Source organism: Sylvia atricapilla, chromosome 21, assembly GCF_009819655.1.
Source record: "Sylvia atricapilla isolate bSylAtr1 chromosome 21, bSylAtr1.pri, whole genome shotgun sequence".
Lineage (NCBI taxonomy): Eukaryota > Metazoa > Chordata > Aves > Passeriformes > Sylviidae > Sylvia > Sylvia atricapilla.
In genome coordinates, this window is record NC_089160.1 from 9,424,045 (window position 1) to 9,440,237 (window position 16,193).

Sequence of the window (16,193 nt, forward strand, 5' to 3'; positions counted from 1 at the left end):
CTGCCTGGCTCTGCAGCCTGGGCTGGACCCAGCTGATGCAAAGAGCCTCTCACATGACTCAGGTCAGGCTTAGGTAACCCTCTGCTCCAACAAGTCAGCACCACTCGGTGCAGCCTGAACTCAACGAGCTGTTTCAGGCAAGACTCACAGTTCAAGGCTAACAAGCCCTCTGACTTCCCCTGCCATGGACAGAAAACCCTCCCTGTGAGGAGAATGGAGCTGGGAACAAGGCTGTCAGAGTGCCATCCACACCTCCTGAAAAATCCCTGCATGCATCAATTATCTGAAACCTTCAATTCCTCACTAAGGCACCGAAAGGCAAGAGAAAACTGAATTCTTTATGAATTTCTAGTCATCATCTATTCCCAAGACCAAATTCAACCATAAAAAAAATAGCAAAACTAATGTTCAAGTTCTAATTAGCAAACTTTAATCTATACAAACAATAGGTTTTATTTCCTCTCTGATTAATATATATTCATTATCCTTAATAAGACTCAGGTTAAATTAATAAGTTTAATTACAAAACAAAAAGCAACATAAAGCAGCATTCTGTTATTTTTTTAAATGTGAGAATTAAATACACTGATTAAGGGACATCTGGGTTGCACTTAATTTTAAATATTCATACCATTACACAGCACAGATTTAAAAAAATAGAAAAGGTAGATAATAGATTTCTGTATATTCAAAACTTTATAACATGAAAAACTATGTTCTGTATATTCTATATTTTAAACCTCAGAGAGTAGAACTCAAAAATATATACAAAGAACATGGCAGTTGTTCCACAAAATAAGGAAGTGACATAATTAGGCAGTGATCATAGAACAGCTGTACCTAAATACAGAACTGGGATACTTTCAAAATCACAAAACAGTCTAGTAAGAAATAGTTTAAGTATTTTAAGGTGGTTCTCATTAGAATAGTTCTTAACTTTCAAATTTAAATGCTGCAAACTGACATGAACAAAAATGAAAAATTTCTAGCATTTTCTAGGAGATGAAGTTTAATCTTCTGCTATGGAAATGTAAGATATGAACCAGTGCAAAGTATTAGCAGATAAATCAGTTAGGATGATGCTGTGTTAAAAAAAAAAAAAAAAAACAAAAAAAAAAACCAAGAAAAATGTCACACTGAACATCTTTTTGTGTAGGAGGCAAATTTAAAATGAGTCTCCTCTCATGAAGGGCACAGGGTACATAAAATCGCCTTCATTTTTCTTGAGTTCTCTTTTAATCAATAAAATTAATGTACATTTTCTATAAAGATGGAGCTTTGTGAAAACCAGATGGCTAAAATCAGTTTACTGAGGACAATTTATACATCTGAACCAGAACAACAGACAGGGAGACAGGACTGAAATTAAACCAGACAGACCTACAAAGCAGCAGAAGTTGCCATAAGGTTACAGCAGCAGATTTTTGTGTATTGTCTGAATTCTGTCACAACCAAAGTGACAGAAAAAAAGAGACTATTTTCAATCCTACATAATATGTTTAAAAGCTAAAAATCTGAGGTATAATACACATGTATACAATTATATTTTGAACTAACTTATTTACAGATTTTATATAGGGACAGGCTCTTTGTACAACTCTCTTTGCACAACTTCAGTCATACAGAATCCTACCAAAGTGAAGCAAAGGAATGATCACATAAATAAGGCTTACATTACCTGGGCTTTCCCACATCAGGCCTGTGAATCAAAGCTACAAAATATACGTATTTGCCTTTCATACACATTGCTTTTTACATACAAAAAAAATCACTTAAGGAAAATAATTTGTAAAGTGTTAAAATGTGTAGAGCTTGACAGTAGAAAAATCTAAATCCTGCCATATGGTTACACTGTGGAATTAACTGCATTTTTTACATTACATTACCCATTTGTAAAGTAATAAACCAGGAAACATTTGCCTCCATAGTGCTGTGTATTTCACTAATACATAAAAATCTCCTGTATTTTCATGATATCTGAACGACACAGAGGGCATTCATTCAGAAACTGAGCACATTCCTTACAGGCAACAAGGTGACCACAGGGGATGAAGACAACGGACACGTCCTTGGCCATGCAGATCTTACAGAGCTTTTCCTCCTGCAAACGTCTCAGCTTCTCCTCAGTGCTGATGTCTGAGGAAAACAGACACAAAAAGAAGTTAACACATTTACTACCACTGAATCTCATGGGCTTTTTCTCTTTTGACACACAAGGACAAGGTTTTCTTGATAGGATTTAAAGGTCACACGCTTAAAAAGAACAAAGAAAAATTACAAGAGAGAGGAATCCTAGCTGCAGCATGGAATCCTCTCTTTTTATTTTCCCTTCTATCCCATTACATCTCCCACGCCAATGCAAGCAGGGAGTGCATTTATCTGTATTTGTAAGGGTTTGAAATACCTCTAGGATTTAGGATATGCATATTTCAATCAGGAACAATTCTTTTCACAGATCTCTCACTGACAAGTTCCCCAAAATTTGAGCAGAAGGTGAAAGAATGGCTCATTGCTACTGGGTAAGTCATTTGGATTTTATTTCTTTTTCTGAGTTTTCCCAATGAGAAAAAGGAGGATGTGACTTCCTTCCCTGCTCCCATTTTCAAAATGCCCATATTTCAAAAAGCTTCAAATCTGTAACACAGGAAGAGTCAATCTGGCATTGTGCACGAGCTCTTTATTATTCCAATATGCCCCATTTGCAAATACAAAATTCAGACACCTTCTCCTGCCACTTGGGGGAAGCTCTGCACAGTCAACCACCAAAGTAAGGTCCAGCTGCACTGCAAGTTCTCCTTCCCCCACAGTGTCCTATTAAAAACCTGATTAAAAGGAGTGGGTTGGGAAGATATCTGCTTATCAAGCCAACCAGATGGTTGCCCTCCCTGTGAATTCACCCACATGTGAAACTGTCTTAAATTCCAAGTGTCCTGGGTCTGGTCTGTTTGCTGAGTGCACCACAAGGGCTCTCTGGGCACAACCTGCCTGTCCCAGCAAAGGGGGAACATAAATAACTGAATGCAAACACCAATTAGATGCACACTTGTTCTTACTGGCCAAGAACAAAAATACTCCTACCCCAAACAAAAGTATACACTGCAAAACAAATGCCCCCACTGCGACCTTTTGTATTGAATACACTGAATATCACAGCGTGTCCCTGTGTGTATTTCATTTTGCCACATCTATAGTTTGTCTTATAACTGTATTTTGGTAGTTATTCTTGCTTTTATTTGTAAATAGAATTGTCACAACGATTTTGGCTTTTTTTTGTTAGCACATGCAACCTTTCCAAGGTTACACACCTCTCAGATACCAATACTACTTATTTTAGAGATGTTATTTATAAATGATGCTACACTCAAAATATTTTTACACCCTGTTTGTTTAGTTTTTTGGATTTTTTTTAATGTCCCAAACCAAATGTCTTTAATACTAATTTACAATACTGTAAGTTTATCACAGGTAAGACTGGGATCAAAGGGTAGAATAAACAGATAACATTAAAAAATATTTCACAGACTAAAGAACTGATATGAAAGTACACACAGAGGTTTTGTAACTGAATAAGCTCATCTTGCTCAACTGGGATTTCATTTGGTTCTTCTTCCCTTGTATTTTCTTTCTGAGCACTTAAGTCTGCTACCAGATCCTCAACAGATGTGTGACTTTCTCCAGTCATCTGCAATCTCTTTTCCATGGTGTTCCTAATCTCAGACAAACTGAAACCCATGGCTATGGCACTTTGTACCAAAGGATTCTGTAAGAGATCATCTAAAACAAGAAATTAAAAACAAAACAAAAACACTTTAAGAAGGATGAATCTGATTATCTGACAGTATTGACTACTACTGACTACTACAGTACTCTAAGACACATTATTTGCAAACAAGTATGTAGCCAAAGGAACCATATTCCCAATTTGAGAATTTTTCTAATTGTAAAGACTGCAGATTTGAGTTTTCTTCAATCCTAGCTTTCCCAGTCTACCTTCATCTATTTATATTATAGAAATCCTCCTAGATTTGCTGTTCAAGTCAACTACTTCAAATTGAATAACATGTCCCATGTAACTATCATCACAAATTTTGTAGCATTTAACGTTAAATGAAATTCATCCAAAATTACAAGTCACAATAGATAAGTAACATTACATCAATTTTAATTCAGTTCAGGGAACAAAAAAACCCCTCATATATATGTTGAGAGAGACCAATAAATGATTTGAATTTATGAAACTAAAACACAGCACCATGAACAAGGAAGGTCTATCCATGGTAAGACACAACACTTCTTGGGGAAACCATTATTCAGTCTGTTGGACCTTTCCCTTCCTTTTATTTATCAACATGGTTCAAACAGCAAAAGTTTTCAATTTTTAATTTTTAAAAACTAACACTTCTTTTCCTTTTAAGGTTCTTTTATTTTGACTCATAAATGAGCAGCATGGGAGAGGTTTCTAAGCAGGGTTTGTGTAGCCACTGTTAGTAGGACTAGCTCCCACTCCCTGGGAGGAGCTGCCTGACTGGCCTCCTACTGCTCCTTTAAGTGTTTTGTCTTTTTATTGCCTGGTATTTGTGAGAAGCATTGCAGGAATGTGCAATACCCATAATAAACCACCTCGGCCTGCCCAGCTCCCCAGTCCCTGCCTTGCACAGACCAACCCTTCCTGCCCCCAAAAAAGGGCTGTTTCTGTTCAGGCTCCTTTAGCATTCACCCCACAGCACCAGGAATTCAACACTGATGCACACTCACTACTGTGAGACTGCCTCCCATACAAACTCCTTCCATGGCTCACAGTCTTTACTTTGTAATACTAACCAAATTACAGTTATATTTCCTCTAAGAGAAATAAAATACGTTCTGCAGTTCTGTAGATGCAATGAAGCAATGCAAGAGTATCATCCAACAACTTGCCTGTCGTGCTTTATTTTAAAATGTAATAGGGTTATTTTTAAAATTAACCATTTCTGTCACTACACATTCAAATATGGATATTACAAAATGGGGGCAGGCTGCTTGTTTTAAACAGATACCTTTAGGAAGCATTGTCCCTTCAGCAGCTTCTGTCTAAAAGTGAAATACAAAGAAACAAAATTACAATTCTGGAGAAAGTAGAAGGAAATGCATGAAGTTACAAAATAAAAAAAGAGCTATGTGATCTCCAGTTATTTTAGTGACTAAAACTATTTAATCTCCTCCAAACAAAATGATCAGTATTTTGCTATAATTTTAACCCATCTCTGCAATAATCATATGTACATGATTTGTAGTCTACAAAAGAATTCTAAAATTACAGATAGTCTACATTATCAGTTTTAGATTTTAGTGACTACACACAAGTTTAAGAATGCTCTACCAACAAGAGAAGAAAATGTATCTGCTGTGATTCCTCAGGCCATAAAATCAATGGCTCTTGTTCACAAGTGCCCTGGCTGTGATCCACAACCCAGCCATGGAGAACTGAAGGTGGGCACACTGATTGACAGAACCAAAACATGCTGCAATTCTTTCATTTCTGCCAGTGAAAGTAGCAGCAGCAGGTGGATTAAACTATAGGCATGTCGTTAAAAGATAACTTCATATGAAAATCACATTGATTTTTTCTATTTTAACAAAATGATTAATAAGCAAGAAACTTACTGTTGAATCACTACATCCGTCTCTTAAGTGAACATTATTTATAAATTCTATCCCCTTTTCCTTGGTCACAAATCTGCACCTAAAAATAAGAATACTTAGATTTAATAAAACTGCATCAGCAGCAAAAATTTGTTACATAACTATGGAAGCTTTGATAAATTTCTCCCATCATACAAACTGCCTGCTTTTAAAATCTCTGAATGTCTAGTCAACATCTGTGATGTCACTGGAGTATTTCCAAGAACATCTTAAACACTTAAGCAGTACTTATCCTCCTCACATTTTTTGGTGAAAAGGAAAGCTTAAGAGTTGTTGGCCATGACAGCTCATGACACAGATTCCTAGAAGTAAAGGCTCACTCAGATGAAAACAACCATTCTGTTAAAAGGCTGGTTCTTTTAGTGTCTCACAGTCCCAGCAGACACTGCTCAGACAGGTGCCTTCCATGCTTTATTTCATTATTTTCCAGCCAGTCCCAGCCATGGGCAGAGCTCCTCCCTACCAGAAGATTATGGGAATGCCATAACTCCTGACAAGAGTTCCCCAGCTCCAGCAGTTACTTCCCCTTCAGGAACAGACAGCTGTGAGCCTGGCACACTGAGGCTGATGTGCAAACAAACCCCCAAAAAAGACTCTTTATGATCTCAGAGGAATTATCAAACCTGATAGAATTTAAGTAACCTGAACCAAAATCAAAGCCATAAAAGAGGAGTGAAATGTAGGAAGAAAACATTCCTTAACTATTCATTGTATCATGTTAAAAACTTGGAATCATATCTCTTTCAAGTGGCAGAGAGTAGTAATTTTAAAAAGGGAACAGCTAATGTACAAATACCAATCTCCAACTTCCAGAGAACCTTTCACCACAGAAGAGGAATTTGGGAATCAATGCAGAAAAGACACTGATTTTATCACTGTTACACAAGTAACTAAGTCTTTGTATTTGGATGGCTTCTGTTCACGTGTGAGAACTATTAAGTCCTGCTATTCTTCCTTTCCTCAAAACAGATTTTAGACAACAGTGGCAGTCTTTCTAAAACCTAAAAAGCAGTACCTTTCTGGTACTACTACAACTGGAATCCTTAATCCTCTCAAATTAGAGAGAACAATGTTTTATATTCCATGCCAGGACTGATGCCTTCAGGTTTGTTTGCTCTGTGGCAGCTGTTTAGTCATTTTGTATCTTGGTATAAATTACAAACTTTTAGGCGTACCAAGCTATTAAAAGAACCAGTACAGTGTAGGACTTGGATAACAAGAAAAACCCCTCAGATACATATTGACAAAACTACACAATTCTTCTTGCTGAGAAAGCAAGCATCCCTTAAATCCAGACACAGGTATCTTCCATTTAATAACACTGCAAATAAGAAAACATCAAATTATTTGCATAGATTTAAAGTGTTAAGCCATAATCAACCTTCTCAAGCCTTTATTAGTATGCTCCGTCATTAAAATGCAACACAGTGTAAATAAGACTCAGACACACCCCAAGAAAACACAGAGATGCCTTACCCAGGAAACCACTTGGCATGTTGATCCCAAGGGTCTTCATTTTCCTTCCAGTCCTGCAATCCTCCACCACAATGGAAACACACAACGTGGTCCCCATTACCTGAGGAAACACAAAAGAATAAGGTTTTATACTTTGTGCAGGCAGAATACCAAGTATTCTTGGTACCAAGTTTTCAACTGAAATGCCGCATTGAAAAAAGAAATATTTCTTTTACTGATTTACAATTTTACAAAAGGACTGTGGAAAGTAGTTTACAGAGTAAAGAGATTCTGACAAATTGTTTCATATGAAAATTTTAAAAATTGTGGTTTTTTCCTAACAAGGCTCTTCCTCAAGTACAATTCTTTGTAAAAGGTATTAGCCATTTCAAGATCTGGTTTACCTACGCTATAGAATCCAGCTTCTGCAAGTTGCTCTTTGTCAACAGGATATATCCAAGATAAAAATGTTTGTAAACGTTTCCCATATTTTGCCATAGAGGGGTTCCTCGGGTGCTGTGCATTGCTCAGATCACTTATGCCAAGCTCAGCAGGGAGGGATTCACTTGAAACATTCCCAATATCCCGGCCCAGGACAAAAAGGCATTTGGGAAAATGCCTCTTGTGTTCTGACCAAGCTCTGTCACTGGGTTCCCAGTTCTTCAATTTTCCACCACAACAAAAACATGCCACTTGGTCACCAACACCTGTATAATAAAATCCAGCATTAGCTAATTCTTGTGGCGTCAACTGGCCATTGAGGGGCCAGTTGTGAAAAGACTTTAATCTTGTTTCTTCACTGCACATAGCAGGGTTTTTAGGATACAAACTGTCTGACATATCCACAACCTGCCTAGTTCTCAAAAGGTAATCGGCCTCCACATCGGGGTCATCCAGAGCACACGGGAGGGCTGAATCACCGGAACCATTTTCAGTTCTGTTCTGGTCGTTCTGGGCAGCAGGATCCATGTTACTTTCCAGAAAATCGGCTTCAGCCATAAACTCGCAGTTGGGGGCAAGCTGTTTGCGTCTCTCAGCTGCAGAACGCCCCGGCAGCCATCCTTCAGCGGCTGTACGGCAGCTGTAGCTGTTCTCTGTCACCTGCCCAGCCCAGGCAGGGCAGCCCGCGCTGACACGGGCCGGCCCCGGGACAACGCGTCTGCGGAGGCGGCCTCGCCCTGCGGGACACCACCCGGGACACGGCTCGTCATCTCTCCATCAGCACGGCTCTCCTTCACAGCTCCTAAACAAAGGACACAGCCTTTAATTCCCCACACGCCAGGACAGACCATACCCATACACAACCCTGGAAGCTGCTACATTCAACTACCACCCTTTATGTACTAAAGTAACAGCTCTTCCTCTTCTCCTCCATTTCGCCCTTGCCTGTGTTACCTGCCACACAGACGCAAACACCAAGGTATTAAAACCAAAGTAACAAAAAAATTCTAAAGAAAAGCAGAAAGATCACGATGTGTTAGAGGACTAAAAACATTTACCTGGAGAACATCGATTTATAGCTTTAAAAGTATGTTCTATTTCTTAATAAAATTGCAATAATGAAATCAACAAAATACTTTTAATATTAAAATTCTGGCCAAAACCCTGCCAAAAAGATTCTGAACCTGAAATACAAAGTTATCAAATTTAAAATTTTGATCAGAGCTGGACCATAGTTGCAAGATTTCAGAGCTCAATTCTCCAATACAATTATATATTATCCTCATATGAAGGTCATGATCCCCATGCCCATTACAGGTGGCAGCAACTGGTAAGACTGTCATCAAAAAGAAAAGAGCTTTTTTACTTGTGTTATATCATAAAGACATATCTCAATTTCCATTTTAGCAAAATGTCTTGTGAAATAAACTACCAGATGTTTCACTGGGTCAAACAAAGTGCTGGGCATTGTCTTTAAGATCAGCGTGTCGGGACTATCCAGCACACCGCTTCCACTTCTCCATACCTGCCTCCTCCCTCTACAGAAATTCCCGTGCCTCTGCCACCACCCCACCTTCTCCTCCCTGGAGGAGTGTCATTCTTCCGAGCCCCTGTCACACATTCCTACCCCTGCCTACACTTTTCCAGGGTGAGTCCCTTCTGTGCCAGGAGGCTGCTGAGGGCACTCCAACAAGCCCCGGCTTTGCTGAGGATGAAACAAGGCAAAACTGGGCTACAGCAGGTCCTGTGCAAGAACCACAAACTGACAGAGTCATCTCCTTCATACCAACGAATGAAGTCAAAGCACAGTAAATATCCATCTCTTGTCCAGACAAGTGCAGTGATACTATTGTTGGGGGTTAGGTTTTGTTCCATTCTACTCTAAAGAATTTCTTCCCCATAAGTTACCAAGGAGACTAAGAGTTGTACTTAAGACTATTTAACAAAACAAAGGGGTGGTCGAAGCTCGGAGAGGGAGGTAAGAGAGTTTTTGGGCAGGTAAAGGACAGAGCTTGAGGCAGCTGGGCACTCTGGTTTTTTCTGCTCGAAGAGTTCACTCTCTCTGGAGGAGTCCAGTCCTGGGAAATCTACCATCACCCTGGAATTCTGAGCTCCTCTGTCGCCCTGCGGGAGCTGGGCCAGCCCTGCCCCGCCGTCATGGTTTAGTCGGCACCCTGCTCTTGCGACAGGGTGACCCTGCACCCCCTGCCCTGCCGGGACACCCTGCCGGGACACCCTGCCACCCCAGCTACCAGCCTGGGACTACTCCACTGTTTCCGCTTGGTGCTCTGAGGATCATACAAAGGCACCGACACCAAACTGCCCGGGGTCTTTGTGAAGCAAAGTCCTCAAGGTTCTTGGTACTGTTTTTGTTATCAATGCTGTAGTTGTTGTTTTTGTTTGCTTTTGTTATACATACTAGTAAAAAATTGCTATTTCTATTTCCAAAATATTTGCCTAAAAGCTTTCAACTGCAAATTTATAATTGGAAAAAAAGGGGGGGGTGGTGGTTTACATTCTCCGTTCCAAGGGAGGCTCCAGCTTTCCCTGGCAGACACCTGTCTTCCCAAACCAAGCCAACTATTAACTTAGAAAGTTATAGCTTCCTCAAGACCTGCATTAATTCTGATTATGCATTCTGTAACATCAGTGCAGATGTTACAATGATTACCTCTGTAACACCAGATTCAGCTCCTAGTAAACCTTTTTAGGGTTCAGAAAGGGGAGGAGGAAATGAAAACGCCCATGTATTGCAGGATTGCTGCTCCTTGCCACGATGACAGGGATAATTAAGCTCTAAGCAGCATCAGACACCTGGGCTGTATGTTTGAGTAATCATGGGCACAGAGCTGTGAGCACCAACTCTAATTCCTTCTGTCAGTTCATGACTAATGTAATAACACCAGGAATTGTAGCGTGCCTTTATGCTTTAGCTTAGCAAATTCAAAACCAGCATCTGAATAAATTGCATTGACTGACCCACAAATCTGACCTATATGCTTGTTTTGACTTTGAAGGACAAAAAAACCCAAACCAGTAATTACATTTAGTAATATCGAAGTTGTCATAAAACATTATTTTATACACATACATATTTTGAAAACAATTGTTTTTTGTAATGAAATTTTAAAAGCTTTCATGTTTATTGCTCATGTCTCTTTCTTCATAAAACCTTACTTTAAAGCCTCTAGAACTGTTCCTGTAAAGATCTCAAGTGACCTTGAGCATCTATCACTACTACACTGCATCATGAAAGAATTGGTATTACTCAAAACTCGTCAGCTGCACAGCAATTTTCTTATCTGCTGCCTAAAAGACTTCCTACAAGAACACAAACAAAGGCTCACATCCTTCAGACTCCTTCTCAAACTGTCCATTGAAAAAACCATGGCTGGTTTACATTTCACTACAGTTTTATTGATGAGAAACACCTTTATCAAGCATTGAGGCAAACTCCTTTCCTGTGTAAGTATTGTTTTATATACCACATTAGTACTACTTTAAATAAAGTATCATGTTCTTCTATTTCTATTTCAAACAACTGTGAAAAGCAACTATTCAAGGTGTTAAATTACAGCTAGCTTAGGAAGAGTATTTCTGCAGAGTTTTTTTAGCAGTTACCTAACTCTAGTTAGTTGGAATTATGATTTAGAACAACCTTTGGTGTCCTAACAGCACTCAGACAGATATTAACTGCAGCAGAAAAATGTGTGAGGGTAAATTTTTTCAATCGTTTACATCTAAGAAACACAAATTCACAAAAATCAGCCACCCAAGATGGGCACACCAGACTTTACAATATACACCAGTAGCCAACCTGAGGTCAGAGTATACTCTAAGTATACTGAAGTTAATTAAGCCATTTTGCAAAAGTTTTAATTAATCACATGTGAATTAAAGGCAGAAAGCCCAGAAATGTTAAAGATCATCTTCACTTCTAAAGCCTGGATATTTTAACTATTATTGAAGCATTATGTATCTTTTTATACAGTGAGCAAACAAAGTCTATTTTAGCCTGAAAGGCTTCCAGAAGCTGAGCCAAGTTTAATCCTGCTTTTAAACCTCTGAAGGCCATTAGTCACAAGACACCACCCCCGCCAACCTGAATTACCAATTTAAATAGCCGACTGATTGTTTCAGAAGGAAAAGTAGAGACAAAAATATATAGCAGAAGTGTTTACTTATCCAAAATAGAAAATTGTACACTGTGGATCTGCAAAACAAACATGTCTAATTCAGCTTTAAAAATATTAACAGGTATGGATTTTATGTAAAAATACATGATCATATTAGCTTTATCTGAAAAGCTTCAAAGGAAAGGTACAAAAGTCACTTTTCCCTTTCAAGTATATTTTACTAGATATGACTATTTCTATCCTTAACCCTAAAATAGGTTGGCATTATAAGGAGTTATTTTTAATTCTTTTACATGACTAGCATGGCAGTAACCTCCAAGCCAGAAATCTACTTGCACAGCCTCATGTTGCAGACTAAAGGGTATGTGTTAGTGTTTATTGTGACTGAGTCTTGAAATGTGAGTAGTGCACCAAGTAAATATCAGACAGAACACACTGTACCAGCTGACACACAAATTATGCACATGGCACTTGAAATGAACTTCAGTTCTGCCTGCTCAGCTGCAGTTACACCAAGGAAGGTACTGCTGACTGAAAACCTGCTTGTAAAGATTAAAATGACCACAAACATGATACATTTAAATAGTGTTTGCAAATCTCAGCCTGCTTGTATCTAATTATCAACAGCCATTTTTAAAATAAGTTCTGTTTAGATCTTTCTGATTTATTTTAGAAACAGGGTGTGTATGTACAGAATGCCTCCTGGTTCAGTGCCAAAGCTTACACAACCCAATCAGCTGAGCTTTATTTGCCTGCTCAGCCTCCCATCAGGGCTTGTCACCACAGGAAATCAGGCGGCTGCTCAAGGTTACAGGACACTATTACAGCCCCCTAATTTCTGACTTCAGTCACACAGACTTCTTGGCTCTCCCCATCTCCAAAACGTACAGAACCAGGCCAACAGAAACATACCATTCTGAGAACTATTTCCACACTGAGTTTTTTTTCTCCATGAAGAAGTCATATGGTATGGAAAAGAGACATAAAAAAAAAATGGATTCATGGCTGCTAAGGGCAGAGAAAAATAATCCTTTTTGAGAAGTTAAATGTCATCAGAACTTTAGCTGTATTTATGAGAAGGAAGGAGCAAATACCAGCTATAGGAAAAACTGGCATGCTGTAGCCCAAGACAGATACCACTCCTGTGGCTAAGAAACAAAAAAAAATTACCGTGTAAACCGGAGTTATTAAAAAGAACAGCCAGTAGTAAAAAATGCCTATTAAAATCTGCAATGCTCTGAGATGCATCTTCTTTCCTGAGTATTAAACATTTTTTAAACAAGTTTGAAAATCTTGTGGTTTCTCTAGGCTGACTTTAAATCATCATGCTCAGAATATTCCGGATTAGAACTCTGTAAAAAAGACCCCATGCTATGAAAAATAAAAAGCAGCTAAGGTTTAATTTTTAATAAAAAGTTTAAACACTGTTAAACAGAACAATACAAAAGGTACCTACAACAGTTTTCCCTAAGGAATTAGTATCCAATCAGACCAAGTATAACAAAGAATTTATCAAAGCAGATACTGGTTTCATTGCTGTTTTCCACCAAGCTTTAGAAAAAATTCCAATATTTAAATTCCTATTGGGAGTGAAAAAAAAAAAAAAAAAAAAAAAAAGCTAAAAATCTTTTTCACAAGACCTCAGCACTGCTTATGAAGCCACAACTTCAAAGCTGTATTTTATTTATGACTAAAAAAAATATTTTAAAATTCTCTCACTTTGCCAAGAAATTCAAATTAAAATATAATCTAAAGCTGAGAGAGTTTGAGGTCAGGGAAAGTCAGAAATGTAGATGTTTTACTAGAACTGGCAAGGGACATAAATTTGGGATACTCCAGAACATCCAAAGACAACAGACCAAAATCCTGGAATTAAAAACTAGAGGGCAGCAGAAAAGAGAAAGAAAGCAATGCAGACAGAATTAAATCCCATGCTCCAGACTGCTCTCTTCTAGGAAATTCTGTATCTGATTATAAATTGGATTTCTGGGAGTCTTCAGCTCCCTGCAGCTGTACCACCCACCTTGGGAGGACGGCAGCAGAGAGGAGTCCAATCACAGGCACACACGGCGTGGAGTGAAATCCGTTTTCATACCTCTAAAACTGACATATGAACACGTATTTCCTCGCTGCTCTTGATAACAAATGCAAGTCTGGCTCTTATCAGTGGGAGGAGTCAAAAAAACCCACAGCCAACCATCCTCATCAGCATTCTTTCACTTTTGCTGCGGATTGCAAAGGGCAAGGCCAGGGGAGGTGCAGAACAATCATTAATTTACTCCTTTGCCCTTTTTGGCCGCTGCTGTAGGTGGCAAGCTTTTCATGAGAGGAAGTAGTTGGGGATTATTTAAAAGACCGCAAAGAAAACTGCAAACCAATCGAGCAGATAGCAAAACGAAGCAGTTAAGAAAATGAAAAATATCCAAATAAAAGCTTAACCAACCAACCCATCACACAAAAACTTTCTTAGAGACAACACTTCACTGTGACACAGTGATCTGCCTCAGGATAAACAATGAGTAATTCACCTGTATCCTACTGCTCTTTGTCCAGGTATTAGATTAAAATAAAGGTATTTGGCAAAAAGGTAAAAGGGTTTTTTTTTCATGCAGTTGGTTGTTTTTCCTTCAAAATTGATCTACTGTAAGATCTCTTTGTTTCTATATGTTCATTTAGGAAACTAAATTTTTCCAGTTAACTACACGAAGTACTGGCATTAAAACTGCAATGTAAATCTGTAGCAGTGAAGGGATAATTAAAGTGGTGCTGCAAACCCGTTCACATTTTGCAGCAGATGCAGGTTAAAAACAGTGCAAAAACTACCCATACCAAAATGCGAACTTACACTCATTTATAGGGCTTTCAGCAGGAAGACGGAAGCATCAGACAGGTAGTAAAGAAGCAGAAATACACCTACCGTTAAAGAGAAATATATAAGCATACGATCGTAGACATTGCAAAACGGAACTGCCTGAACTTAAATTACCGCTGAAAGAAAATCTGAGTGAACCTCTCTCTATAGAATTCTTAATAATAACTGTAATCGAACAAAACCGCATCTTTATTAACAATAAGCCGATGTAGAAGGTGATGGGCTTAATAAAAATAATAAAAAAAATAAAAGAGTGGGCAAGGAGAGATACTCTTCAAGTATGTCAAAAGAACCACAGAGGATACTGAAGCGCTTACTGGCAAAGAAATTTTTTCATCCTCTTTTGCCAAGAGCAGGACTGAAGGCTCGAGCCGGGGCCGCCCCGGCCCGGCCGCTCCCGTCCCCATGGCAACGCCTCAGCGGCCGAGCGCTCCCGCCGCCTCCGTGCGCGGCCGGGGGCAGCGGCGGCCGCACCGGCCCTCGGCATCCCCGGCCCCGCCGCGCCGGCGGGGGCAGAGCTCAGGGACCGAGCCCCCCGCTCCACGCCGAGCGCCCCGCCGAGCCGCCTGGAGCAGCGAGAGCCCCCAGCGCGGGCAGCCGGGGAGCCTGGCCCACCTCCGGGTCCCGCCGCCGCCGCGGGCACTCACCGGGCACATCCCATCCCGTGCGCTCCCCGCGCCGGGGCCGCGCCGGCAGCGCTCTCCAGAAGATGGCGGCTCCCGGCAGCCTCAGCGCCGCCCGCGGGGAGCAGCGCCCCCTGGCGGGCCGGTGGCGGCGCGGCGGGCGGGAACTGCGGCGGAGGGCGGCGCGTGGCGGCAGCGGGCGGGAACTGCACAGCGACCCCCGAGCCCCTTCGGTCCCCGAGCCCCTTCGGCCCCCGAACCCTTCGGCCCCGAGCCCCTTCGGCCCCCGAGCCCCTTCGGCCCCCGAGCCCTTCGGCCCCCGAACCCTTCGGCCCCCGAGCCCCTTCGGCCCCCGAACCCTTCGGCCCCCGAACCCCTTCGGCCCCGAGCCCCTTCGGCCCCGAGCCCCTTCGGCCCCCGAGCCCCTTCGGCCCCCGAACCCTTCGGCCCCCGAGCCCCTTCGGCCCCCGAAGCCTTCGGCCCCCGAACCCTTCGGCCCCCGAACCCTTCGGCCCCCGAAGCCTTCGGCCCCCTCAGCCCCTTCGGCCCCCGAACCCTTCGGCCCCCTCAGCCCTTCGGTCCCCTCAGCCCTTCGGTCTCCTCAGCCCTTCATCCCCCTGAGCTTCGCGGCCCCAGAGCCCCCCGAGCCCCCTCAGCCCCTCTCCTCGTTCCCCTCCGCCCGCTCAGCCGCCACCAGCCCCTCAGTTTCCGCGGCCCCCTCGGCCCCACTCCTCAGCTCCTTCCGTTTCTCGGTCCCACCGCTCCCGGCTCCGCGCCGGCCTCGCCTCTGCTCCCCCAGCACCTCCAGCAGCCCATTCCTGTCACACCGGCCTCTCCACACGGTGTCATGTTGTATGACGGGGACCTGCTTCTGCTATCCTCAGGAAAACTCAGCTACTTGGAATAATGTTCTCAAACGGTTTTTGTTTTCCCCTTGTGCATGCCAACAATAGCGAGTCACTTTTTTCAGACCACATATCTCCA

The 16,193-nt window shown here is 41.3% G+C and overlaps 2 protein-coding genes and 1 long non-coding RNA gene across 3 annotated transcripts; 1 reads left to right on the top strand and 2 right to left on the bottom strand.

Moving 5' to 3' along the window:
- Positions 1–407: 407 nt before the first annotated feature.
- Positions 408–8,442, bottom strand: XIAP (X-linked inhibitor of apoptosis). The gene is made up of 7 exons (XM_066333736.1): positions 8,266–8,442; positions 7,542–8,224; positions 7,159–7,258; positions 5,644–5,722; positions 5,037–5,070; positions 3,550–3,774; positions 408–2,136 (listed from the first exon to the last, which is right to left on the bottom strand). The coding sequence occupies exons 1-7, from the start codon at positions 8,433–8,435 to the stop codon at positions 1,943–1,945; spliced, it is 1,485 nt and encodes a 494-aa protein (XP_066189833.1). The 5' UTR covers positions 8,436–8,442; the 3' UTR covers positions 408–1,942.
- A 4,039-nt stretch (positions 8,443–12,481) lies between these two features.
- Positions 12,482–14,449, bottom strand: LOC136370373 (uncharacterized). Its single transcript, XR_010745166.1, has 3 exons — positions 13,738–14,449; positions 13,174–13,294; positions 12,482–12,661 (listed from the first exon to the last, which is right to left on the bottom strand). It is a non-coding gene; the product is annotated as an uncharacterized lncRNA (long non-coding RNA).
- A 542-nt stretch (positions 14,450–14,991) lies between these two features.
- LOC136370378 (proline-rich protein HaeIII subfamily 1-like) lies at positions 14,992–16,116 on the top strand. Its single transcript, XM_066333745.1, has one exon. It carries the CDS (start codon positions 14,992–14,994, stop codon positions 16,114–16,116), a length of 1,125 nt encoding a protein of 374 aa, XP_066189842.1.
- The last annotated feature ends 77 nt before the right edge of the window (positions 16,117–16,193 follow it).